The following is a 26877-nucleotide window of genomic DNA, read 5'->3' as shown; positions in this document are numbered from 1 at the left end:
CCCTCTCATATAAGGTGAATGTACATGGTAATTGTAATATCACCTCCGAAAATCAGATGCACATGGATTTATAAAGTCAACATTAATTATATTTATTTATTTAAGAAATGCAAAAATTTAAAAAACCAAGCAACCAACGATAGATTTTTACGGTTTACACAGTAAAAAACTGACAACCCAAAATTATTACATGGAAAAAGTCGATCTGTTACACACCGTGTGTAACCCTTATTGCATTACCATTCAGAGTGCACCCATTCATGAAGAAACAAATGCACCTGAAGCTCTTAGCTACTAAGTTAGCTAGGTCTTTTTAGGAGTGAACCAACTTAGTTACAAACTCTTCAATGTTTTTATCAGAACTTCCACCTTGGTCAACAGCTTCTTTGGCCAATGTCTTCCATTTGTATGCATTTTTCACAGTCTCTTTCCCTCTCTCCCCTTCCATTATTTCCCTTATGCAATTTTCTATTGCTTCTCTCTTGACTAACCCTTTCTCATCGGCTGGAGCTTTAAGTCCCATCTTCCAAACATCCATAATATACTTTGCATTTGTCGGTTGATCTGTCCATTGTGGCACTGCAACCATTGGAACACCCAAGCTAAGAGCTTCCAAAGTAGAGTTCCATCCACAATGTGTCACAAAGCATCCCACTGCCTCATGTGTTAATACCTCGAGCTGGGGACACCAATGAACCACAAGTCCTTTCTCTGAAGTCTCTTCCACAAAGTTTTTGGGGAGCTTTGCCTCTTCAGATGCTCTTACCACCCACAAGAAGTAGCTGTTGCTCATTCTCAAACCCCAAGCTAGTTCTTCCGTTTGCTCAGCATTAAGAGCGGCTAAACTCCCGAAAGATACATATACAACCGACCCTTTTGGATGATTATTTAGCCATTTCATGCAAGCATCGCTGTTTGGTTTGAAGATGCAGAAACCATATTCTTTGTCATCTTCAATCCGCTTGTCTAAGTACATAGATGGTATGGTTGGTCCTATAGTTCTCAATGGCCATATCTTCGTCATCCAATCCACTACCTACAAACAATTTTATCATACCAAGCATAAAATTTTTGTGTAATTCAAATAAAAGAATCAATCAAAAAAGAAAAGGAAACAGGAAAGTAACAGTATACAGCCTCAGTTTATTTGCTTTATTACCTCTGGCTCCAGCTCATATAACGGGTTGCAAAGGACCCAATCAGCTTTATCAACATTGGAAAATTGACTCACAAGCATATCAGTGACAGCTGGATAGGTGATTAAATCATAAATCAAAGATGGCATGTCTTGGGGTTGAACTGGTGGCAACCCAGGAAGCAAAATTTCTGCCTCTGAAAGAGGGAGTTTCAGCAACCCTTTATTAACATGGTAGTATATATTATGAACAGCACAAGATTGAGTGAAAAACACAGCACCAACTAAGCCAAACTTTTTGGCTACGTCAAGAGCCCAAGGTAAGAAAGCATCATAAACAATACAATCAACAGGGTTGCCTGAACTAGAAAGCTTCTCAAGGAGCTCAGCCAGAGTTTGTGACCCCACTTGCCAAAATCGCTCCAAATAGGCCTGGATGCTCTCTGCATGAGCAATCCCACCTTCATCAAAGCCATCAGAGATGGTCTCTAGGGCAATGAAGCTGGCTTCTTTGTGAATGGTTTTGGACATGGAGCGTGTGGTAACTAGAGTAACTTTCACTCCTTTGTGCTCCAAACGCTTGGAGAACTCAAGCATAGGATTAAGGTGGCCTTGGGTTGGATAGGATAACACCAAACAATGAGCTTTGTAGGCATTATTCGTTTCCTTCTCCATTTCTGCTAGCTAACACAGGTTATAGCTTTGAGCTGTGTTTTAAGTTGTGTTGAAAGTGTGATAAATATGAACATGAAGTGCACAACTTGTATATGGAATTATGTGGTGGTGGGTTGTCACTTTTCTTTTATGAAAATATGTGTCTGTTTGAGAACCGCTTATTTTGTTGAAATTGAAAACTTTTTGCTAAAAATAATATAAATAAAGATAAAAGTTAGTTGAAATAATATAGTAAAGCTTATGAAAAATACCAAAAAGTGCAGTAGGTCTTATAAATAGTAGCAAAAATAAGCTAAATATTAAAATAAGTTGGCAAAATTCATTTATCCAAACACACACTATATATTCTCATTCAAAATACTAAATACGGATTTACACAGAGAGCCAGGGAGTGACCATGCCATCCAAAAAATTGTATTTTACGATATGAATACCAAAATGCAAACTTTATCTGGACTTGGCTCTTAAATTTTTTTACAATCTTGCTACAATGCCTATTAAATTTAAAACTAATGTAGAAAGATTGTAAAAATAAAAAATATTATTTTATTCACTCTCTCTTTTCTAAATCTCTCTTTTAATGTGTTACATATTATTTTAATATGTAGTTATATTATTTTAATGAATTGAATAGAAAAATAAAAGTTAGGATGTTAGGTGTGTTGTAAAATAGTATGGTATAATTAATAAAGTAGTTTTATGGTAAAATGGAATTTTTTGAGAAAACTGAATGTGAATGCTCTTATTAAAGTACTCCTGAGTCCCAACTCTCAAATGATATTTTGAGATGGTAAAATAGAATTTTTTGAAGAAACTGGATACGAATACTTTTAATAAAGGTACTCCCAAGTCCCAACTCTCAAATGATGTATGGTTTAGCTCGGATGTAAAAGGGGCTGAGGGGCCAAAATGTTTTGAAAAAAGATAGCAATAGTACATGCATTTGATGAATATATTGAGCTTAAAAGAATTATTTTTGGTCCTCTCCTCTCAAGAAGTTACCAGCTTGCCATGAAAATGACAAATGGGTGAGTTTGGGTTTTTTTTTTTTTTTTAATTATGCTTTTTGAAAAAGTGGCAATTTTAAAAATTGTGGATGAAATTTGGCTTTTTTAAAAAAGTAAAGCATTTGGTAAAGTTGTCAAAAAGTAGTTTTTGAAAAAACTAAGTGTTCAATTAATACTTATAAAAGTGGCAATTTAAGTTGTAAATTACCCAAAAGGATAAGAAAAAAAAAAAAATATATATATATATATATATATATATTAATTTTAAATTATATTGTAATTGGACTGCAATTGGATTCTCAATTTTGCGCTACATGTCTCATCTAATTTTAAATTTTTATTCCAAGTGAATTATTTAGTGTAAAAATTAAAGAGTTCAAATCTGATTAGATTCTAAATTGGATTTCAATTTTAGTCTAATTTTGCGCAATTTTGTGCTACGTGTCTATCATTACATATTTTAGAAAAGTATGTATGGTTTAAACAAGATGTAAGCTAATATCATGTGTAATAATAATAATAATAATAATAAATTATCATGCGTAATAAAAATAATAATAATAATAATTATAATAATAATAATAATAATAATAATAATTATTATTATTATTATTATTATTATTATTATTATTATTATTTAATGATTTCCCAATAGTAATTGACTCTTTTATATTTTCTTAGGGTGGTTCTCAATAGTAATTGACTCTTTTAAATTTCCTTAGGGTGGAATACACCGTCATTATCTTAAAACTTAATAATTTTAGTTGTATAAATCTTTGCAATAAGTTTTTATTGAGACTTATATTTTTTCTTTTTGTAATTATTATACTCATTATTATTGATACTAACGACTTTTTTCAAATTATTTTTTCCCTTCATTAAAGTTATGCACACAACATTTTCAAAAAAAAACTTCACAATAAAGTCTACATGACAAATTTTTAATGGTAGATAAAAGCAATATGAAAACAGAAGAAAATATGAAGAAATGGAGTAGAGAGCAGAGAAGAGAACAAGGAAGAAGAAAATTTTATGAAACTAATTCTGATTTCTTGATCTGATCCATTCACTGAATCCAGTACATATACACAACCATTTCCATAAAGTTTGGGATTACTGTAACTAATTATAGCATGACTTATCAGATGCTTATACGTGGACTCCAACAATAACCATCCTGCCTAATACCATTACTCATAAACTACCTACAGTTTTAGTTATAAATTTACTCTACTACAGGTCGTTTGCCTTTTGCCTTGTCATATGTTTCAGCCTTATCAGATGGTGTGTCACCTGCCTTTACATCCTCCCTCAAATTGAGGGGAGGAAGACCCATTAGTTTGAAAGCAAGGTCCAGAAAGAGAGGGGAAGACAAAGCCTTAGTAAAGATGTCAGCCAACTGATCATGTGTGGAAATGAAATTGATCTGCAAGTCTCTATTAAGAACCTTCTCTCAGATAAAATGATAGTCAACTTCAATATGCTTGGTCCTAGCATGAAAAATAGGATTGGAAGCCAAAGTCAAAGCAAAAACATTATCACACCAAAGCATAAGAGGAATAGATAAGTAAACCCCCAAATCTTTAAGAACCATCCTAATCAAATACACTTCAGCAGCTGTAGAAGCCAAAACTCTATATTCAGCCTCAATTGAAGACCTAGCCACAGTCAGCTGCTTCTTGGCAGACCAAGTAATAGGAGAATTTCCAAGAAAAACCACCATGCCAGTAATATACCTACGATCAAGAGGATCACCAGCCCAGTCTGCATCACAGTAGGCAGGCAAAGCTAAATGGCCAGGCAGAAAATGAACCCCATGATGTAGAGTACCCTTGAGATATCGAATGATCATTTTGGCTGCCATCAAGTGATGCTGAGTAGGTTGACTCATAACTGACAAACTTGCTGAACTGAATAGGACAAATCAGGTTTGGTGAAGGTTAAGTATTGCAAAGCTCCAACCATACTCCTAAAAACAGTAGAATCAGGAAGTAACGGACTGACTTGAGAACTAATATGCACTGTGGGAGAACAAGGAGTGAGGCAGGGTTTGCAATCCAACATATTAAATTTGGTAAGCAAGTCCAAAGCATATTTGGACTGATGCACTAAGAGACTCTAAGATGTGTACTCAATCTGAAGACCAAGGAAGTATTTCAGAAGGCTAAGATCCTTCAAGTCAAAAGCAACCCCAAGTCTGGAAACAATGTGAGAAATAAAGGAGGAACTATTTCCAGTGACAATAATATCATCCACATATAGAAGTAAGTAAACCACATAGGAATCAGAATGAAGTGTAAACAAATTACTATCAGCAAAAGAAGCCTTGAAACCAATGTGGAAAAGTTTAGAAGTGAAACTATCAAACCAGGTCCTTGATGCCTATTTAAGACCATAAATGGCCTTATGAAGAAGACACATGATCAGGATGAGCAGTATCAACATAGCCAGGGGGCTAAGACATGAAAACCTCTTCCTACAAAACACCATGAATAAAGGCATTGGAAACATCCAATTGCCTTAAAGTCCAATTATTCAGCACAACCAAGGCCAAAATGATCCTCACATTAGCTGGTTTGACAACAGGGCTAAATGTCTCTCCATAATCTAAACCATATTGTTGCAAAAACCCCTTAGCAACCAAGCGTGCCTTGTATCTAGCAACAGCACCATCACTCCCTCTTTTAATTTTATAAACCAACTTGCAATGAACCACATTATTACTAAGGGGAAGAAGGACTAAAGACCAAGTATGTTGCTTCTGAAGAGAATGAACTCAAAATCCATAGCTGCATGATGATGACGACTATGTTGATGAGAATCTTGCCATTAACGGTGAAGATTTTGCCGATAAAGATGAGTATGAAGACATGATTGACAGAGGGGACTTTTGGGACTTTGAGAGGGACATTGATGATGATGAGACATTGGACAGTAGTGAACCTGATGCAGACAATTTTATTAGTGTCCAAAACATTACGAACACAATCCCTGCCTATGCACCTCCTGCGTTGTCATTCTCTGCAAATACTTGGGAAAATATGGTTGATCCTTCACATATTGAGATGCCATTTGTGTCTACTTGGAGAGAGGGGATGAATTTGTGCAAAGGGTTGACTTTTGCCAATAAAATGGAGGTGAAGCACGCATTAACAATTTGTGCCCTCAAGGAAAACAAACAGTTTAAGACCACTAAGTCGACGACGAAAAATCTTTGTGCGAAATGTGTGCATGAGTCATGCAAGTGGTATGTCTATGCAATTATGAAGCCCAATCTCCACAAACTATGGATGGTCACTGTGTATGTGGGTCCTCACACGTGTACACCGACTGGGGTGCGAAATGATGGTAGAATGATGAGTTGTAATTTTATTGCAGCAGAGATCCATAAAAAGTTATGTGAGGATCAGAATTTTAACTACAAATGTTGGTCACTGGGAGGCAGAGGAACTCCTGTCCATTGAGCCTAGTCATATACACGTTGCTGCCAGAGCAAACTCATGAAGCTATCAATCAAATTAATGAAAATTTTCTTTTAGTAAGATCAATTCCAGCAAAGTAATCCACACCCAATAAGCTTAGGCACCAAAAACTTTTAGAATTCATCAAACTAACCAAAAACCACGCCAAATTACTAAACCCTTCACTCAAATTAACACCAAAACAGTGACAAGGTCTCATAATTCACAACTAGGCAATTACTTATAAAGCGTGTTTACACTATTGGCTAAAAAGCACCACAATATTTGAGAATTCATCAAAATAATCAAACCCAAGTACAATTCCCAAACCCCTTCACTCAAGGTACCATAATTAATAAACAAGGTACGCATAAACAAGGTACCATAATTAATAAAATTCATAATTTCAACTTGAAACCGACTTCCCCAACTACTTATAAACCTCAATTACACAGCATTTGCATAGTTTTCGACAGAGTAACCAAAACCCATTTATCTAAAAAGCACCACAAACTTTGAGAACCCATCAAACTCACCAAAACCCACAAGCCCCCTTCACTCAAATTACCACCAAAACACAAAAAAAAAAAAAAAAAAAAAAGCTATCATAATTCACAAAATTCAAAACCTTATCGGGCGAGACAGCGTCGAACACGTAAACCTCGCCCTGGAATGAAAGCGTGAGCTGGTCAGAGCCACCATTCCTGGTGTTCACCAGAGGATAATCAGAGCCACCGGGCTCAAACACGGCATTGGGAGCAACTTCTTGGACGTCACCGTTTAGCGTCGACACTGTGGCAAAGTATTTGCCTCAAAAGTGAATTAAAGTTCCAAAATGCCATCTTTGAATCAAATCCAAAAATGGGTACTTGGGTTTCCTTGAAATACCACATTAAATTTTTTTTTTTTTTTTCAATTCTAACAATCACATAAAAACTAATGTCGTTGCCAAAACATAACCATATTCTCAGAACACCAACAAAAATAACACACAAAAAATAAACCCAAAAAGATCCAAAAAACCCTAGGTCACATCATGAAATTCAAAAATCTAAAATTGGAGAAAGAGAGAGAGAGAGAGACAGAGAAATCCGAGAAGCAAAAACGACAAAGTATTGAGAAGAAAGAGAGACTACCTTTGGCACGATGGGCTACGAACGGCTTTGACAATGAGCTACGATTGCTTGAGAGACTACCTTCGTGACAGTGGGCTACGAATTTGCTTCAGCACCAGGCTACGAATTTGCATTATGAATGAGTGAATGAGTGAGTGAGTGAGGTTGAGAGTGAGTTTCAGAGGGCGGAGCAAAAGGGTGTTCGAGTGAGTGAGTGTTTGAACTTTGAGGATTTCGTAATGAGCCGTTTGAAAGTGGTATGTATTTGTTTTTATTATGCAGATTTCGGGTCTTATAAACTCGATTTCTACGTGTAAGGTAGCACAAAAGTATTGAACTCAAGCTTTAGAAACTCGAGTTCTACGTAGCAATTTAGATTTCGAGTCTTATAAACTCGATTTCTACGTGGCTCCACGTGGCAATTTTGTCCAAGTAAGGTAGCACAAAAACATTGAACTCGAGCTTTAGAAACTCGAGTTCTAATTAAATCTCGAGTTTTACAAACTCGAGTTGCTAGTTTCACAAATTCTTTCAAAACCGGCCAACTAACGAAATTGTTAAAATATTATTGTTATTTGGAAAGGGTGTTCCAATCATTTGTCCCAACAGTGTTTAGGGACTTAGTTAGTTTTAGAGACCAAATTGATTAGTTTTGAAAAGTCTTGAACCTAATTGGTATTAGCACAAGCCTCATCCTATGTTATTGGAAATTACACAAAAAAAAAAAAAAAAATCATACCACTACTTCACTCGGGGATTAATGGCCTTTATTCTTCCATTTATAATTATTTTGAAAGAACCTTATTATTTTATCTAAATCTCAGCCCTTCATACTCAATAGTCCATTTAATCTCAGCCCTTGAATATATTCATCTACTCCATTTTGCACCTTTTGAAAATGTGATCCCAATTTGATTGATTGTGTTTTGTGTGTTATAGGTGTGTAAAAAGTCTCACATCTGACGTTTACTGAGTAGACTTGAACTTTATTAACAAATACACATAACCTCAATTATGATTGCAAATAACACAAACCACATGGAGAAAAGAAAAAAAAGAACCAACCCCAGCAAAGGCCCTGGGACTTGCTAAACGGCTTAAAGGTAGAATTCTGAAAGAACTGGTAGGTAAAAGTGTGATCCAAGCACCCTTTAGAAGCAGGAACGTGTAATAAATATCTAAAGAAAAAGCTGCTACCACCACATTAAAGGCCCTGCATTTACCTCCCTGACCGCATTAATGGAGAAATGACCTCTGAATAGTAGAATTCGGTATTCCTGCTATTGTTTGAAGACTTTAAGAAGGTGGTGGATGGGACAAGTATCTAAGAAGAAGATTTGTATGACACGTGGATGAAATAGGGAAGAAGAAGAAATATATAAGAAGACGAGAGAGGAAAGTAGAGGGACATCTTCTTCTTGGCTAAAAAAAAACTAAGAATTGTAATATTTTGCTTAGAAATGATAATACTATATAAATTATCTTCGGCTTACGTCCGAGGAGGGCTTCTTGTTACGTCCATCTATTACTTGCACAGACAGCAGCATTCTAGCCTGTTAATCAACTTTTCAACATCCCGAGCCTAGATTTCAAACCCATACTCTATAAATCTCATTGTATAAGGCTCTTTGGACCTGAGTCCATCACTTGTTTTTGAGTCCAGGAACAAATTGTGCACTTACAAAAAGTTAGTTTTTTTTTTTTTCTTTTGTTGATTCAACCACTTTCTATGTAATGGCAAAATCATCAATGGGAACAAATTGCTGATGAGAAATGCTGGGAAAAAAAAAAACACTAATGCTAAACGGAGCATTTCCAATTTCCATGAAATAGCAATGGAAATTTTAGAATATTAGTTTTGGGCCCACTTGGGTCTGGGCTCAAAGCTGGAGAAGCATTTTGAATTTTTTTTGTCATAGACAAGGGCGAGCACATGATTCTGTAGTGCGAAGCATGTGTTTAGCATGATAAAACAATAGTTGTTTTTCTTTAAACATAGAATTTTAATTTTGCACCCAAGAAAAAAATAAAGAAGAAAAGAAAAAGAGTGCTTATTTCACTTTAAATCTGAGCTTTCTTAAGACTAGTCAAAGGAGATTGACTTAGATATTCTGGATAAGTTCCAAAAAAATACAATCTCAAGTCTGAAGAGGAGGGGATTTGTATAGCAGATTCCAAGTGTAAGCGTAAATTAGAAGAGGATTGGGAGGTGGTTTAGCACTGTTTTGGCAAAATGAGATTTATATAACAATAATCCAAACATATTCACAAAACCACATAGCGGTGAATAAAGTCGTCACTAGGGACATGAATCAACAACTTCTAAAAGCTTCACAGAAGCTAAGGAAACAACTCTTAAAGAAATGCACCCATGTAAGTCACCTTGACTTGATGACATGCCTGTCTTTATTTTATAAAAAATATTGGCACATAGTAGGGCCATGGGTTTGTATAATGGTTCTATATGATGCTTTAACGCTAGTAATCACACATTTTAGCATTTGTTGCTTCAAAATCATGAAGATCCCTTAATAGAGATCCCCATGAAAACTACTGTCCTTTTAAAATTTTATATATATACGTGTGTGTGTATTTAATAGATAATAGGATTCGAACCTATAACATTCGCTTTATGATGATTGCTTTATATTATTAGGCCAAGACACCAATTAAATTTTAGTGAAAGTAGGATTTGAATTTAGGTTCCTTATTTAGTGCCCGTTTGGTTGGGCTTTTAGAGGCTGAAATGCAGCTTTATTCAAAAGCTGAACTTCTTTGAGCGTTTGGTGAAGCAAAAACGCAACTTTTGGGTAAAAGTTGCGTTTTGGGCCAAGGCAAAAATGCCCAATCCAATTATGGAGCTCCGGAGCTCCATAAACAAAAAGTCCATGCGCGTTTTCAGCTATCCGTTGGGCTCTTCCTAAAATTACCAAATTACCCATTGATAAATCATCAGTTCTCTTGTGCAGCTGTCCCTCATTCCTCTCATCTCATCTCTCTGCTCCGCCTAAAATCCCTGAAGCTTAACGCGTCTCATCTCTTCTCAACTTTGCCCTCTTCGTGCTGCTACCAGTCTCTCCGTGGTAAGTCATCCTTGAATCTTCTTCCTCTTCTTCTGCTTTCTTCGTCTTCTTCTTTGTCTTCTCTAATTTGTATTTTTTTTTTAAATTTATTTATGTCTAATCTGATCTGAGAAATACATTTTGAAAGTAGAGATTTGATCAACAAAACACTAAGCAACACTGATCTGCTACCAAAAACCACCAAGTACCAACACTGATCTGAATTTTTTTTTTTATCGAGTGTGGGAAAAAAATTTTAGATCTTGCATGCTTTGTAGTTGCTAATGATCTATTTGTTCTCTTGCTCTGCCCTCTCTACACTTAACGCGTCTCATCTCTTCTCCGCTCTGCCCTCTCCGTGCTGCTACCAATCTCTCCGTGGTAAGTCATCCGTGAATCTTTTTCCTCTTCTTTTGCTTTCTTCGTCTTCTCTGATCTGTATTTTAAAAAAAAAAAAAAATTATTTATTGTTGCTTCAAATTGGGAAGCTAAAACAGATAAAAAAAATGTATTTTTAAAGTATTGGGTTGCTTCAAATTTTTTTTTTTTGTTGTGTTTGATTTGTTTTCTCGGCAACCCAGCAAGAGAAGGTTAGTAAGAAGTCCACCTCTCCGAGGAATTTTTTGTTTTTGTTTTTCACTTTAAACTTATTTCTTGCTGGATAAATGTAGATTGTTGAGTCTAGAATCCAAGTGCATTTCAACGAGACAATATGATCTGTTTCATCTCATTCACCAAAAGAGTTGTTGAATTAATCATGTCATAAACGTAGTGTTTAAGAAATTGATAGGTATGAGATATAAAGTCTTGGGTTCTACTCTTGCTAATCTCATAAGAGAGCAAAGACTTCTTAAATCAGCTGCTTGACTTGTCGTCTCCAATGTGCCTATCTAAGCGACATATAGTCTCAAGACAACTGTGTGTAATTTCCTTTCTTTGCAAAAACTGCCTGTCATGATTCTTCCGGTCACTAGTTTATCATTGAGGCACTCAACCTGTCATTGGAAGGAGCGTTGTTAAGTTGTTAGGTTTGTTAGCTTTTAGTTGCTGCTCTGTTGTAACAGTTGGAGAATTCATTTCAGAGCAGTTATCATTCTCCCTATATAAATTTCACCCTTGTAAAGCTTAGATTCATTGAAATAATATAAAAAGACAATTTCACCCAATTGCTTAACATCAGCAGAGCACACAAACGATGCGACTGCTACTGATGGGGCATGCGTGTGCAGCACCCCACATCAGCAAAGCACGCACACGGTGCAGCTGTTGCTGATGGGGCATGCACACCTTGACAACAGCTACATATTTTCTTTTTTCTCCTCTGATTTTCAGACCCCAAACCCAAACTTTTGTAAGCTATCCAATTTTCAAACCCTAAACCCAAACTTTTGTAAGCTATACAATGATTTTCAGACCCCAAACCCAAACTTTTGCAAATTTTATTGTTTATGTGGTTTTTTTGGTCTTTAGTAATGAGGTATGGAAGTGTTTTGCTTCAATTATGATTTGTTCTCAAGGTTAATAACCTTGGATACTGCAGTTGATTTGTTAGATTAAGATTATTTTTAAGATCACTGTATGGAATTGTTATGTTTTGGGCAATCTCATCTTCCTCTTTTCTAGATTCTCACGACTTGTTAAAATTTCAGTGTAAGACTTTTATGAGGACCTCTTGTATACATATACTTGAAGCACTCCTATTTGTCTCTAATAAATTATCCTTTACTTAAAAAAAATAAATAAATAAAAATTAAAGTCCACAGATGCAGAAGAGTTACTCTTGTAGGTTTGGTAAAGAAACCCAATTTAAATCAAATGGATTGTTATGGTTTGACATAACTTTAGCCTAGAATTATGGAGGAGATAAGATTGGGTTTCAAACAAAGGTTTTAGTGTGTTCTTCCCACCTTTTATGGCAGCAATTTTCTAGATGTGTTTACTGACTACTGACTAGTGAGTGTACAAACGGTGACATGATGAGACTCCTCTCTAGCCCTTTCTATTTTATGCTCAAACTAGGCAGCAATTTTTTTTTTTCCTGGATTTATTAGATCATGTTTGTAACTAGTTCACTAAATTGGAATATTATGTATTCTATTTTTTGCATTTCTTATGGTTGGTTAACTTTATAGAAGGGTAAAAAGACCACTTCCAACCCCGAGGTAAAAACGGCTAGAGCAGATTGAGATATTAATCCAACGTGGATAACTACTTTTAATAACCTTTGTGTGGAACAAATTCAAGCCGAGAATAGAACAAAAGGTGTTGGCTTTAGTACCAAAGGTTGGTTCAATTTGGTGACCAAATTTTGTGATGAGACTGGTCAATACTATGATAAGGACTAATTAAAAAATACGTGGGATGTATTAAAAGGTGATTGGAGAGCGTGGGAACAATTGAGGAATCTTGACACAGGTTTAGATTGGGATGCAGTGAAGGAAACGATTGGTATGTATTTTATCATAGTTGTATTTTTGGGGGGATAATAATTAGTAGTTGTATTTTTTTTATTTTATAATATCATGTAGTACAATTTATATTTGGGTTATTGGTATGTATTTTATCATCTTTTTTACATTTTTGTGTTGTACAATTAAACTTGGGTTATTGATATGTATTTTATATCTTTTTACATTATTATATAGTACAATTTAAACTTGGATTATTGGTATATATTTTATCATCTTTTTACATTTTCATTTTGTGCTTCATGATGATGAAAATTATTTAGATTTAATTAATATTAATAAGAAGTCATTAATGGTAATAACAAATAATTATGACACTAAAAAAGAATAATTGCCCAAATATTATTAAAACAATACCAATAATATATATTTATTATTATTATTATTATTATTTAGTAAGTATATGAAGTAGTTGATTTAAGTATGAAATAAACTCCCTTATATATACATTGTCCTTTTTGGTAATTTATCCCTCAAACTGCAACTTTTATAGTGTTAGCCAAACACTCAGCCTTTTGAAAAACACTTTTTCATTATGCACTTTTTGAAAATTCAACTTTTTCATTATGCACTTTTTCAAAAAGCCCAACCAAACTCACTCTTAAAGGTAACAAACCTACCAAAAAAAAAAAACTTAGGCCCATTTGTTAATGTCATCAGTTCATAGTTGTGCCTGCAGTCAATGGCTCAAATCATACAATATATAAGCAAGTACTGGTCCAGCAACCCTTTCCAGCTAAGCTATTACATCAGCCACCAAACGCAGCCTGAGAAAGCATAAGCTATTACAAGTCAACACGCGTCAGATTTGTTGTACTTTTACCCATTTATATAAGATAATTATCAATTAAAACACACTTAACATAACTCAAGCACAATTGGCAGACTACACTACTTGTGCCATCACACAACACCATAGCTTAATATCGTGTGCATATAGAGGTTTAGGTTCAAGTTATCTGGGTATAACTTTTATGAATATTATACAACTAAATAACTTTCTATTGTCAATCCCACAAATAAAATAAATAAAAAATTTTGTTGGATGCCTTTGTGACAAATCTACTATTTGATTACATTGTCTCTTTATATCCTACATGAATGCAAAATATCAAAATAATTAGAGATTAATAACTATCTCATGAAAAAATTGTATAAATTTCAAGTTTTTTGAACTTCAAAATTATATACAAAAGAAGAGTTAATGGATTAAAAATAAATAATATCTTATTGATACAAAACTTGACATGTGTATAAAAACATAAAAAGCTTATAATCTAAGAACATAGAGAACATGTAATCCCACAGTGGAATTTTCAAAATATTAATCTTATAAAAAGTTATTAGGTGACGTAACATCTTTTTGATGGATCAATAGTGGGAATGGGGGGAGATGGGCCTTGAACCACAACATATCAGGCACCACAAAGGATGTCACAACCATTAGGCTATCACTTAGACCTCGTTACTAGGTGTTGTAATGGTAAGGAAGAGTTACACTAGATGTAACTTAATCCTAACCATATGTGTATGTATTATTGGTAGGTTACACAAGCCTCACGGGAGGAGGAAGTGCCACGAGCTCATTGGCATATTGTAATCAATAATGCTAACTTGAGCTTATCGGGAAGAATTGTATTTACTCCAAATCAGTCTCATCATGACCAAACTACATTACGAAAAAAGTATGAAAATGGTAAAACAATCTACCAAAGACCAGTCAGAACTAGAAACAAGATAAGTTCTCCATCTCTATATTTGTAACTAGCAAAGAACATGCTATGCTTATTGTGCAAACTGGCAAGTAGTAACTTAAAAAAAGAGTCATTTTGAAGTAGTTCAATCATATGAATGTTAAGACATTTTGAAGTGAGCAGTGGCTAGGTTTGATTGGCTTGTGGTAAAGCTTGTTTGATAAGGTTGATTGAGTTGACTGGCAATTGGACGAGTATTCGCTTTGCTTGCTCCAATTGAAATCTATGGATATTTCAGCTAACAAAAGTGCAGGTAAAGAGGATGAGTATTCAGCTAACAATGAGGTAAAGAGCCATAAATACAATGTTAAAAGGAAAATAAATAAAAAATATACATATCACTTGCAATAACAACCTCAAATGCAAAAGACTTCAACAAAGGGAAATAGAATTTATGAATGGGATGATGAACCTGTCCTGTTCATAGTTGAACCACATGTAAAATTGAATAAGAATTAATGCAAAAATTTATTGGACTTAACTAGACAAACAAAACATCAGTAGCAACTGAGAATACACTTTTTCAAGAACAATCCAGATCAGAAAACACTTCGTACCTTCTGCAGTTCTTTGACTCCAACAGATTCTTGTCTCTGTAGCAATGCAAGTCCCAACATATGGTGAGCCTGTCAAATAGCAAAATTTTCAATGTCTCTCTGAGATCATAATGATATTAAAAGAAAAGGTCACTTATTACAAGAAAATAAATTAGACCCCAACAGCAAATCATCTCAATAACGATAATACTAAGCTAAGCAAACATATAGCAGCAACATTAATAAGACGACCAGCCCATCAATGCCTGTACTAAAATGGTTATATTATGAACCAGTGTTTTAATAAAATCAAAAGTCAATTCGAGGTGACTAACCTCGAAGCATTATGAGAAAATGAGAGAGTTTTGGATTTTAATTGCTTGCTTTATTAATTTGTTTTCACTACTTATATAACACTGTTAACATTGGGATTACAAGCTGATAAAAACAACTGCTAACAACCAAATGCACTACTGATAATAACAAAATACTGCTGCAAATCCTATCCTTATCCTAAAAGCTAGAGAATTTGATGAGTACAACCTTGCTACTGCTGCCATCATCCTTAGCACTTCAAGTGGCCTTCACACGTCCCCTTTGGAAATTACCTACACGCTTGTGTGCATGTGTAAAAGCCATGACAGCATCCTCCACAGCATGATCATCAAATCACAAATTCATACATGGAGACACAAACAAACATAGATATGCACTCGCTTAAAAGCCATGAACCCCTACTCTAAAATCCTACATCCTTTACAACAGAAAGAATGCACTGATTACAGATATGCAAACACGAAAAAGCCATGGCAACCCTCCTCTCATACCAAGAATGATCATATCAACTTTCTAAGACGGCAGATAAGAAGCATGTCACCGTGTTTGTGTCAAACACAAACACCTTAGAGAAACAGTTGCATGCGTATCCAAGGTAAGCCCAGCCCAAAGGAAAAATTATTTCAGTCACAACAGGGGAACAAAATAATCTTGAACACACTCAACCCTCTCACTCTCTTTCTCTCTTTGTCCAACCCATTCAAGATTTAAAGATTGAACAGTCAATGAATCTAATGCCAAAGGTCCAAGAACCACCGAAGATGCAAGCGCCAACAACTCCAACATTTCAAGAATGCAACAAGTTCTCAAAGATACTCAATGTAGATTTGGAAATTGTCAAACAACGGACGACTCAAGAGCCTAAGGCAAGTTTGGAGTTCTTTTGGGTCAGGGATACATCGAAGGTGGTCAATCAGTGTGGGTCGGATAATCTCGAACTCAAGACCCCTAGCCAAAAACGAATGTGGTACCAAGGTGATGAAACTGTCATTAAAGTACTGGCTAATTGGAAGGTCACCTTTGATGAGGGATAAAGGTGAAAAGACGCCCCCACACTCGGCAACAACAAGGCATAACCAAGAGGAAAAGGTTCTTTAAAGGAAGGGGCATTGTTAGGACCAAAAGCCCTAGCAGAACTTGGAAGTCCCTTAAACACCTAACCACAGAAATCAAGCCCCCAAGAACTGAATTCACACCTCAAGGATCACAAACTCTAAGTATGATCCTTAAAATGGTGCAAATCACCCAACAAATCAAGCACCCAATTAGAGCTATTAGAAACCTCTATGAGAAAGCTCAATCCAAAATTTTGAACTCATCAAGGCATTTACTTAAAACTCAAACTTCTAAAATTTATTACCACCTACTATTGCAATTCTTATTAGATTGAGCCTCTAGAGAAATTCTAGAAAAGGAATTTTAATTCAAAACTATGGCCTGCAAATTATTAAATAAGAAGATAAATAATACGCAAGACTTGGCTGTTATTGTATTGACAACTTCAAAGAGAGAAAAAAACTGGGAAAGTCGAAAAAATTTCTGTGAAACCATAGAAATAAGAATGAAAAGAATTGCATACCTTAACAGAAGAGTTGTCAAGCTGAATAGCTCTCCGGCAATCTTCCTCGACTTTTACCCATTCACTACAAAAAAAAAATGCCATAACTAGGTGAAAGCTTAAAAGGGTCATTGAAATTCAACCCCAAACAACAACAAAAAATCATTGCAAAGTGAAATGAAACTTAAAAAAAAAAAAAAAGGGTTAGTGACCGTACATACTTCTGCTTTCGAATCAATCATTGCACGATTCATCCAATACAGAAGAACTTTTGGTCATAGGGTAATTGCCTTCAAAAATCAAATCCAAACCCACAATCAAATTTTTGAAAAAAGAACAAAGATTGAAGTTTTAAGCTTTAACACACAAAACCACAAGAACCCAACAACATTTTTTAAAATTTAAGGCAAACTGATTTTAGAATAGTCCATTAGAGTTAAAAATAGTACCTCTGTATAAGTATCAATGGCGCCTCCAAGATGATCTATCTTGAACTAAGATTTACCGCCTTGCTTGGGTTGCTCCGCTTGTTTGGCCGGTGACAAGGTCCCACTTCCCACATAAATCATGAAGGAATCAAAGGAACAGAGAACTATTTACCTTTTTTAAAGGGTTACAAAAGTATTACATTTTTTTTTTTTACTATTTACCCTTTTTAAAGGGTTACAAAGTACAAACGTATAAGCACATATTTTTCTATTTTTCTCTCTTTCTCTTTATATAGGTACAGGGGAATGAAGAGACACCATTGGTACCATGCCATATATTAAATAAATAAAAAATAGTTCTCCAGAATTGGTCAAAATTGACTAGAATTTGATAATTCAGTACAAAAGGTAAACCCCTTTTGATTTTAAAAATAAAAAATAAAAAAAACAAACAAACGAACGAAAATCCCTTCATAAGTAGCCCAGCCAAGCCCTTTATTAAAAGTAAATATCCATTACAGTAATACTCAAGCAGAAGCAAATGGAACCACTGCGAGAGCGACTTCACAGATGGAACCATTGACAAAATCATTATCCTGCTACGATGGCGAGTTCGACTTCACTGGAGACATTAGTGTCACTATTGCTACCATCAACGCCACTGTTGGTCTGGCTTGAATTGCTGAAGCATTTGCGGATCTTGGCAATGATTATTGCGAAGATGAGCACAAAAAAGAGCGAAAGCGTAATTGCAACCACTTTGCTAACGGAAAGAGATCCTTCACTGTCACAAAAGAAAGTATATTCATAACCAGGAAAAATTTAAAAAACAAAAACATATTTCAAAAACAAAAACATAAATACGTTTAGCCATTTTACCCATCACTTGTTGCAGAAGAAACAACCACCCACTGACATAGGGTACAGCCGTACAGGAAGCGGGTGGAGCTAGCGTATTGGTAGAAGTAACAGGAACAGCCATGATCACGTCCAAGCTTCGGTTTTGGTTTGCTCTGAGTACAGGTGAGAGTACAAGTGAGTGACATATGGATGGATATATACTGCGCTTGGACAACAACATTTTGTACTCAGAGCAAGGATATGAATTTCATAAAATAAAAAAAAATAGAGATTCAAAAAATAAAAAAAAAACAATAACAAAAAGAAGAAACCAAGTTATAGAATATAGAATATATTCTATATAGTTTATCATCTTAGGGTACATTAAACTTAAACTATATATTGTTTCTTCTTTTTGTTATTCAAAACTATATATTCTATATTCAAAAAGAAGAAACAAAAAGATCATTTCTTTTTGTTATATATTCTATGACTTACACATGAATCTACCATTTTTTCTTTACCAATTACACTCTATCCCGTCATAATTGTAGTAAAAAATTGTGAAAAATTATGTGATGCTAAACTTTTCCTATTACAATAATCTTACCGTGTACAAAGTACAAATAATACAGATTCTTTGCCTTTGATTGACCACTCAAACCCACGTAAGCCATATCACAAACGTATTTCTCATAAAAAAAAAAAGAAAAAGGAAAAAAAAGAAGTAAAGTGGTCTGCCTCTCCCACCAAACCATCAACGTGGCCAAAGGATATCCACCCACATATATACCAAACTATTTTAAAAGATTTTCCTCTCCTCTTCTTATTTAAAAAGTCTAAACAAATTGCTCAAATCTCTCTCTCACTTTGAAGAAGAAGCAGCGGCAGATGCAGTTTCCTCTCTTTCTCTGTTTCCTCCAAAGCCTAGATCTGCTCCTCGCCCAAATTAAGAGATATTTCTTATTTCATAATCATTTTCTCACATATTCTCTGTTACAATTTTTTTTTTCAGATTCTTTGTTACAATTTTTTTTTTAGATCTTAGTTCAAAATTTGTTTGGCATAAAAAAGTTTGAGGGTGTTCCTAAATTTTTTGAGAATGTTCCTAATTTTTTTAAGGGTAGGTAAATAAAAATTTTAAAATTATTATATATAATTTTTTTTTTCAAATCAAGGTGTTCCTGGGAACACCCTGAACCAAACGTGGCGCCGCCACTGACTATTTTGCATTCACTTAATGCATAAAAGACTTGGATGCAACATTTTCAATGTGTAAAACCAGCATATAAACAAAGAGAAAAAAGGATTCTAAAGATATATATAAGTAACCACGTTTTAAGTGTTTACTCACAACCCTTTATCAAGTATGCAACTCTTTGGTATCAACAAATTTCATTTGCCTTTGGCCGTTACTGGTAACAAGTTAACAACAATGACTATAGATTTATAAACAGAAATGACAATAGCACAAACTTACTTTCTAGAATCCATCACTGCAAATCATAAAAAATGCATCACTTTCTTCTCAAAATAAAAAAATAAATAACCATTGCATCCCTTAACGGAGTTTTGTAAGCCTACTTTGAAAACGTGACTTAGTTTCCATTTTGAAACAATTTACCTAATGTTTTTTTTGGTGAGAGTGCTATAGATAGGTTAAAGGTAAAATTTAAATAAAATAAATAAGAAATGTGAAATCTGCAAATAATAGTGAAAAAAAAAATCACTTATAATTAAGAGCTAAACACACACATATGAAGTCACATATTCAGTCCTTAAAAATAGTTAATATTTTCAATGTATTTTATGTGCAATAGGTTTTCCCTATTAGTTTTATAAAAATAAAAAAACTGCTCTTGTGCTATTTAGAGCCGCACAATGGTTTGTGATGGGGATCAGCTAAGTATCACTTGTCCTTGGTTGTTGTCCAGAGTTTAACCATGCTTAGATCAAATCACCCAAGAACGAGATCAAGCACAAATGCTTATCCATTGACAACCAAATGATCCGATGAAGGAAGTTCTCCATAGACAAGTTAATCTACCAACAACTAAGTACGTGGACAGCCAAATTGTACTTGGTGAATTCTGCGAAAAATCCTCCATTAGCTTCACATAAACAAAACACGACACGATACTTAATACATGGAAAGAATTCCACACACTTCGCTCCATATAACCAATTTTCTTTATTAACCACCAACATCATCCACGATGGTGGTGGATCCAAGCAAGTAGACCCACAACTAACTCTCTATAAAAGGGACTAAATCTCATCCGCCCAAGGTAAGTCCTGAACATTCACTATTTTCTTTCCTTGTGTCTTAGAGAGAAAACTGACTTAACAGTCGGAGAGTCCTTGGTCGGCTCACACCAGTCACCTTTAACAGTTCTTACTTTTTTTTCAAGATTCACAGCCATTACCATAACCCGAAGTATTTCAGCCAACTGATTTTCGTGCATCATCAGTTTGTATCAATAAATAAAAAATAAAAAGGAATATTCCATTAACATATTCGGAAGTTTGGACTAATGCAAACTATGTCTAAAATTTTACAAAACTGTCCATTTTGGTACTAAAAGCCAACTTAGTCCCTAAACATTGTTAGGCTAGTTAATTCTTTTTCTCAATAGTATTTAGGGACTATGTTGGTTTTAAGAATCAAATTGATTAGTTTTTAACCTAGTTAGTATTAATCTAGGCCTCATGCTATGTTAATGAAATTTACTCATTAAAAATAATAATAAAATCATACCACTACTCACTTGGCGATTAATTGTCTTTATTCTTCCATTTATATTTATTTTGAAAGATGCTTACTCTTTCATCTAAATCTCAACCCTTGATGCTCTATAGTCCATTTAATCTCATCCTTGCTTGAATATATTACTTCACTCTGTTTTGCACCTTTTTGTTAATATAATGATCTAATTTGATTGATTGTGTGTGTTGTGTAAGTGTATGAAGAGTTTCACATAGGCATTTACTATTTAGATTTGAATTTTATTAATAATTATAAAGAGTTTTAATTGTAATTAATTTTTTTAAGATATAGTACAAATAAGTGTAGGAGACTCCATTTTTAGTAACCTTGAATGACCGAGTACGCCATGATAGCAGTCATTGTCCACCCGCAGTTGGGAAAACCTTTAAAAAAAGCCTAGGGCCCACAAACCAATTTGGAAGACTTCTGAAAAAGCCTCAATGTAGCTTTGCACAGTCCAGACTGTAGCTTTGCACAGAATATAAAGCTCCATTTGGGTAAGGGCGTCGACGCGTTTTTGGCCTTCTTTTTGTTTTTAAGTCAAGCGCCTGGTGCACTGTTCATGAGACATGAACAGTGCAACAAGGCAAAGGCACTGTAACTAAAATTTTTTAAAATTTTTTTTTAGCAAAATAATAAATTCATTAATAAACAATAATCAAAAAATATTTTTTTATTATTTTTTATTTTTTATTTTTTATTTCTAGCAAAATAAATATATCTAAACTCATCCTAAATATTCACACGACACTTACCCATACGACACTCATGGCCCACAAACCAATTTCGAAAACTTTTGAAAAAACCTAGCCCACAAACCTATTCAAACCTGTGTGGAAAACCTTGCAAAAATCCTCCAGAATGTAGCTTTGCACAGTCCAGAATTTTGCACAGAATATAAATATCCATATGATATGACACTAAGGGCCCACAAACCTGGAAAACTGAAAAAACCTAGGACACACAAACCAGTTTGGAAAACCTTTGAAAAAACCTCCAAAATGTAGCTTAGCACAGGATATAAATATCCATATGACACTCACTCACCTGTACTCAGGGCAAACCAAAACCGAACTTGAAAGTTAAAGATAGAAGCTTGGACGTGATTATGGCTGTTCCTGTTACTTCTACCAATACGCTAGCTCCACCCGCTTCCTGCACACTATGTCAGTGGGTGGTTGTTTCTTCTCTAACAAGTGACGGGTAAAATGGCTAAACGTATTTATGTTTTTGTTTTTAAAATATGTTTTTGTTTTTAAAATTTGTCCTGGTTGTGAGAATATACTTTCTTTTGCGGCAGTGAAGGATCTCTTTCCGTTAGCAAAGTGGTTGCGATTACGCTTACGCTCTTTTTCGTGCTCATTTTCGCAATAATCTTTGCCCAAATCCGCAAATGTTTCAGCAATTCAAGCCAGACCAACAGTGGCGTTGGTCCTAGTAGCAATCTTGACACTAATATCTCTAGTGAAGTCGCTCTCGGATTGGTTTCATATGCTTCTGCTTGAGTATTATCGTAAGAGTCCGGTTATTAACCACCCATTTTGAAAAAGTTTTTATGAAAAATTGAAAAAATTATTAAAACAATAAATTAATTTTTCATTTTTTCATAAAAAACTTCTTAAAATGATTATTAATATATACTCGAAGAGCACACGTTAATAAATTTCTTACAATAATAGATCTTTACTTTTAATAAAGGGCTTGGCTTGTTTTTATTTACGTTACTGTTTTGCTGTAATGGATACTTATGAAGGGATTTTCGTTTTGTTTTTTTTTTTTTTTTTTTTTTTTGTGTAATCTAAGGGATTTACTTTTTGTACTGAATTATCAAACTCTAGTCAATTTTCACCAATTGTGGAGAGCTATTTTTTTATATTTAATATATGGCATGGTACCAATGGTCTCTCTTCATTCCCATATAGAAAGAGAAAGAGGGAAGAAGAGAGAAAAGTGTTCACTATATGTTTGTTTGTAGCTGAGAGAAGGGAAGAGAAATGAAGGAAAAAATAAAATATTTTCTTTGCATTAATTACAGAGAATTACTTGCACATGGTTTATCCGAATTTAAATTACCTACTAGTAGTTTAAAAGTTGGCATTTTCTCATTTTTATTAAATTTCACTATACATTTAAACTTTTCCCCTAGAAAAACACCTTTTAATAAATAAAAAAATATAACACAAAACGGATCTAAAAACTACGGATTGAATTTTTAGGCCAAATCGGCCCAATACCATCTGTTTTTAAAAAATTTAGGCAGAAAACACTGTTTCGGAAGTAAATGGGGAAGTACCACTTTTTCCAGTACTCGAGTTTGGTGAACTCGAGTACTAGATTTTATACTTCCACCGTGGCATGCCAACATGGAATTTTGGATTTTTAAAAAATGTCACCTAGTACTCGAGTTTAGTGAACTCGAGTACTGGAAAATCTGGTACCCAAGTTTAGGGAACTCGGATACCAATCTGGATTGACACTAGAACTGCTGATGGGATAATGCCCAAGTGATACTCGAGCTTCATGTGCTCGAGTACTGTGAATAGTACCCGAGTTTTTGAAACTCGAGTACCAATCTGGATTGCCAACAAACTATTTGGTGTATATACGCGCCCATTATACTCGAGTTTCATGTACTCGGGTATTGTTAACAGTACTCGAGTACATGAAACTCGAGTACTGTTCACTAAAATCGATAATTCAAATATAATCTCTCTCATTTCTCACTCTCACTCTCCACACCCAAAACGTACAAACCCAAACCCATTTCATCGCCGGCGCTGTCGTACAAACCCCAAACCTATTTCATCGCCGGACCTCGCACTCCCAAACCTATTTCATTGCCGACGCCGCCGTACAAACCCCAAACTCATTTTATCACCGGCGACCTCGCACTCCCAAACCCATTTCATCGCCGGCGATCTCGCACTCTCAAACCCATTTCATCGCCGGCGCCCTTGCACTCTCTCCATCGGAGACAAGCCCATTTGATCAGCGGCAGAATTCTCTCCTTTCGCCGGCGACCTCGCACCCACTCCACCGGAGATAAGCGCATCTCATTGGCGGCGTTCTCGCACTCAAAGATTAGCAATTTTGGTAAATTTTCTTGTGTCTGTTTGTGTGTATGTATGCATTCATAATTACCTCAAATACTTTTGAATAATATGGTTTAAGCTATCATAAGTAGTTTGTCGCTTTGTCTAGAAGCTTAGTAATATACTCAAATGTCAAAATCATTTCTTCAACAATTTTTACATGATAGAAAAGTGAATTGCTGCTATTTTGTTTAATCGTGTGATTAGTGATTCCTTATCTATTATTGCTGAAGATTGTTTCCAGCTTTCAACTATTCCAAGTGATTGAGCTACTGAACCTCTTGTTAAATCAGTGAATAAGTTATTTGGGGGTTAGTACATTGACCATATAAGGTAGCTCTAACAATGTTGCTGAGAAAGCAGGCTCAAAACAAGTTTTTGGATGTAAAGACAGAAAAATTTACTTGCTGCAACAAGATTACTTCTAATTTAATCTTGAGTTCTATTTCCCAGAGATTCTCACTTACCTCCTGAAACTGGTTTAATTGCTATCCTATTTTCACTAAACAAAGCAAAACTTTTGAGCTTATCTGTTGTGTTGGGCACTGAACATGGATCGTCAATCTTCCGATCCATAAACATGTTTCTTGTAAAATACTTGCAACGTGCATAAAGACAAAAATTTGGTTTTTACTCAGTAAAGATCATACATTGGACAACTATTCTCTTGTGATGAAAATAAGAAAGCTACTTGATTTCTCAAAAGGTTTAAGTTGTAACAAGGTCATGCTTAATAGAATTTGACATGGCTTTGGAAATTTTGATGTGAATATCATCTTCATATATTCCTTTTAATTTTGATTTCCATAGAGGGAACATCAATTTTCAGTTTCTAATTAGCCCAGTAGTTGCATCATGTTTCCTTTCTTATGCTTTTATAGATATATGCATTTGGATAATGAGCAGATATTAAATTCAGGAGCAAATGATTAAATAGAACAAATCTCCATGGCAGTTTTGGTCACTATATTTTGGCCATGTTTTCAATTTGGTACTCAAGTTTTTATAACTTCATTTTTGTCATAATATTTTTAAACTTATTGTCATTTAAGTCTTTATCATCATCTCACTTACAAAAAAAATAATAATAATAATAATTTTAAGTGAGCAGTGTAGTTCATTAATCACATAGGCATTTTCTGTAAGCGAGATTATGACATAGACCAAAATAACAAGAAGTTTAAAAATATAAGGACTAAAATAAAATCACAAAAACTTGAGGACCCAATTGAAAACATGGCAAAATAGAGTGACCAAAAATGTATTTTTGCCTAATATTTTCAAATAAGTACTGAAAAACTAGATCACAAATAGTATTTAAATAAATAAATGAACAGGGGAAGATGGAAAGGTACTAACTGGGAAAGAGGAACAGATCTCAGCCATTGCAATTCCAACAAACCAGGTGAAGAATGATACTACCACCCACCCCCAAACTAGACTTGCAGGACCTGCATATTGAAGACTTGAACCATACAGGGGAGTAATCCCAGTGAAAAGGGTCATAGTTGAAAATGATATTGCCAGTGTTTTGAACAAAGTCTGCATCAAATTAGAGCAACCCTATTAGTAAAAGTCTATATAGGAGCAAATCAAACAAGAAAGAAGAAGAAAATCTATGCAATGATAAAAAGAACATTATAAGGAGCAAAAAAACAAATACATATAGTAGCAAGATAACCAAACAAAGGAATAGTTACCTTATCTGGGGGTTAGTACATTGACCACATAAATTTGTTATTTGTTTAGTTCTATACATGGGAGGAATTCGTTCGTCATATAAATTTTAAATAATTCCGTGTTATTTCCTTAGAACTTTAAGGAAAAAGCACTGTCTATAGTGGATTTATCAGTATCACTTTGAAAAATATGGTAATTAACTTGACTGTCTTTGCTATTGTATGAAAAAAAAACTCTCTGTAACTTGTTTGTTGGAGTTGTTAACAATGGATTAGGGATTTCGGATTTCGGATTTTATATGAACTTTTTCTTCAAAGTTTTATGGTTGTTCAAGTGGGGGTTGAGGCATTGAGAAATTTTTTTGTGAGATGATAATAAGTATTGTGGCAACTTGTTTTAGGTGTGGAATTTTGTCTTATTGGTAGAGTGCTTGATGGGTGGGGGGCTAATAGGCCTTATTTTTGAGATTGTGGAAAGCTTTTGAATGTGATTTGATATTGAATGAAATTGGCTAGAGGATTAGAATGACTGCTTGCTTAACCTTATGAGTTGAGAGGCCTTGGAAGGTAATAAAATATTGTTCAATTTTCAAGTATTAGAGTTTCAATAAGTAGCCATTATTCTTTAGCCTTTTTATAAAAGGTGGATAATTTGTGTTCTGAATCCATCTTATCTTATCTTATCTTTTATTGTATGTTTAATCTTCTTCTTCTTCTTTTTTTGAGAGGGGGATCTGTTAATATGAGGATCTCAGAAATCTTCCAATGTCATCCATGTCTTCTGTATTCAAGTTTGCAGGAAAATTTTTCTGCCAATACGAACATCCTATATGTGGATTTAGCTTCTGCAGAGTTGGTTGGATCAAGCAAAAATGAAAACAGTTTACCAAGCATGGTGTTGAATACAAAAAAGCCAGTTGTATATGAGGATGCTTTTGGAAACCGGCATAGGTACATACTTTCA

At 34.6% G+C, this 26877-nt stretch overlaps 1 protein-coding gene across 15 annotated transcripts; it reads right to left on the bottom strand.

Moving 5' to 3' along the window:
• Positions 1 to 94: 94 nt before the first annotated feature.
• LOC142618876 (mogroside I-E synthase-like) lies at positions 95 to 17773 on the bottom strand. Of its 15 annotated transcripts, none has more exons than XR_012841376.1 (6): positions 17557 to 17773; positions 17325 to 17397; positions 17129 to 17192; positions 15757 to 15821; positions 15235 to 15303; positions 13561 to 13690 (listed from the first exon to the last, which is right to left on the bottom strand). XR_012841376.1 is itself a non-coding variant. In XM_075791915.1 (2 exons), exons 1-2 carry the CDS (start codon positions 1808 to 1810, stop codon positions 314 to 316), a joined length of 1374 nt encoding a protein of 457 aa, XP_075648030.1. In that variant the 5' UTR covers positions 1811 to 1878; the 3' UTR covers positions 95 to 313. The 15 variants fall into 15 exon arrangements, 1 of the variants encoding a protein (XP_075648030.1); XR_012841378.1 differs by having other exon boundaries at positions 17329 to 17397; XR_012841379.1 differs by having other exon boundaries at positions 13567 to 13705.
• Between the last annotated feature and the right edge of the window lie 9104 nt (positions 17774 to 26877).

Source organism: Castanea sativa, chromosome 12 (assembly GCF_040712315.1).
Source record: "Castanea sativa cultivar Marrone di Chiusa Pesio chromosome 12, ASM4071231v1".
Lineage (NCBI taxonomy): Eukaryota > Viridiplantae > Streptophyta > Magnoliopsida > Fagales > Fagaceae > Castanea > Castanea sativa.
Note: the sequence above shows the minus strand (reverse complement) of the source record. Positions and strands in the feature narration are given on the sequence as shown.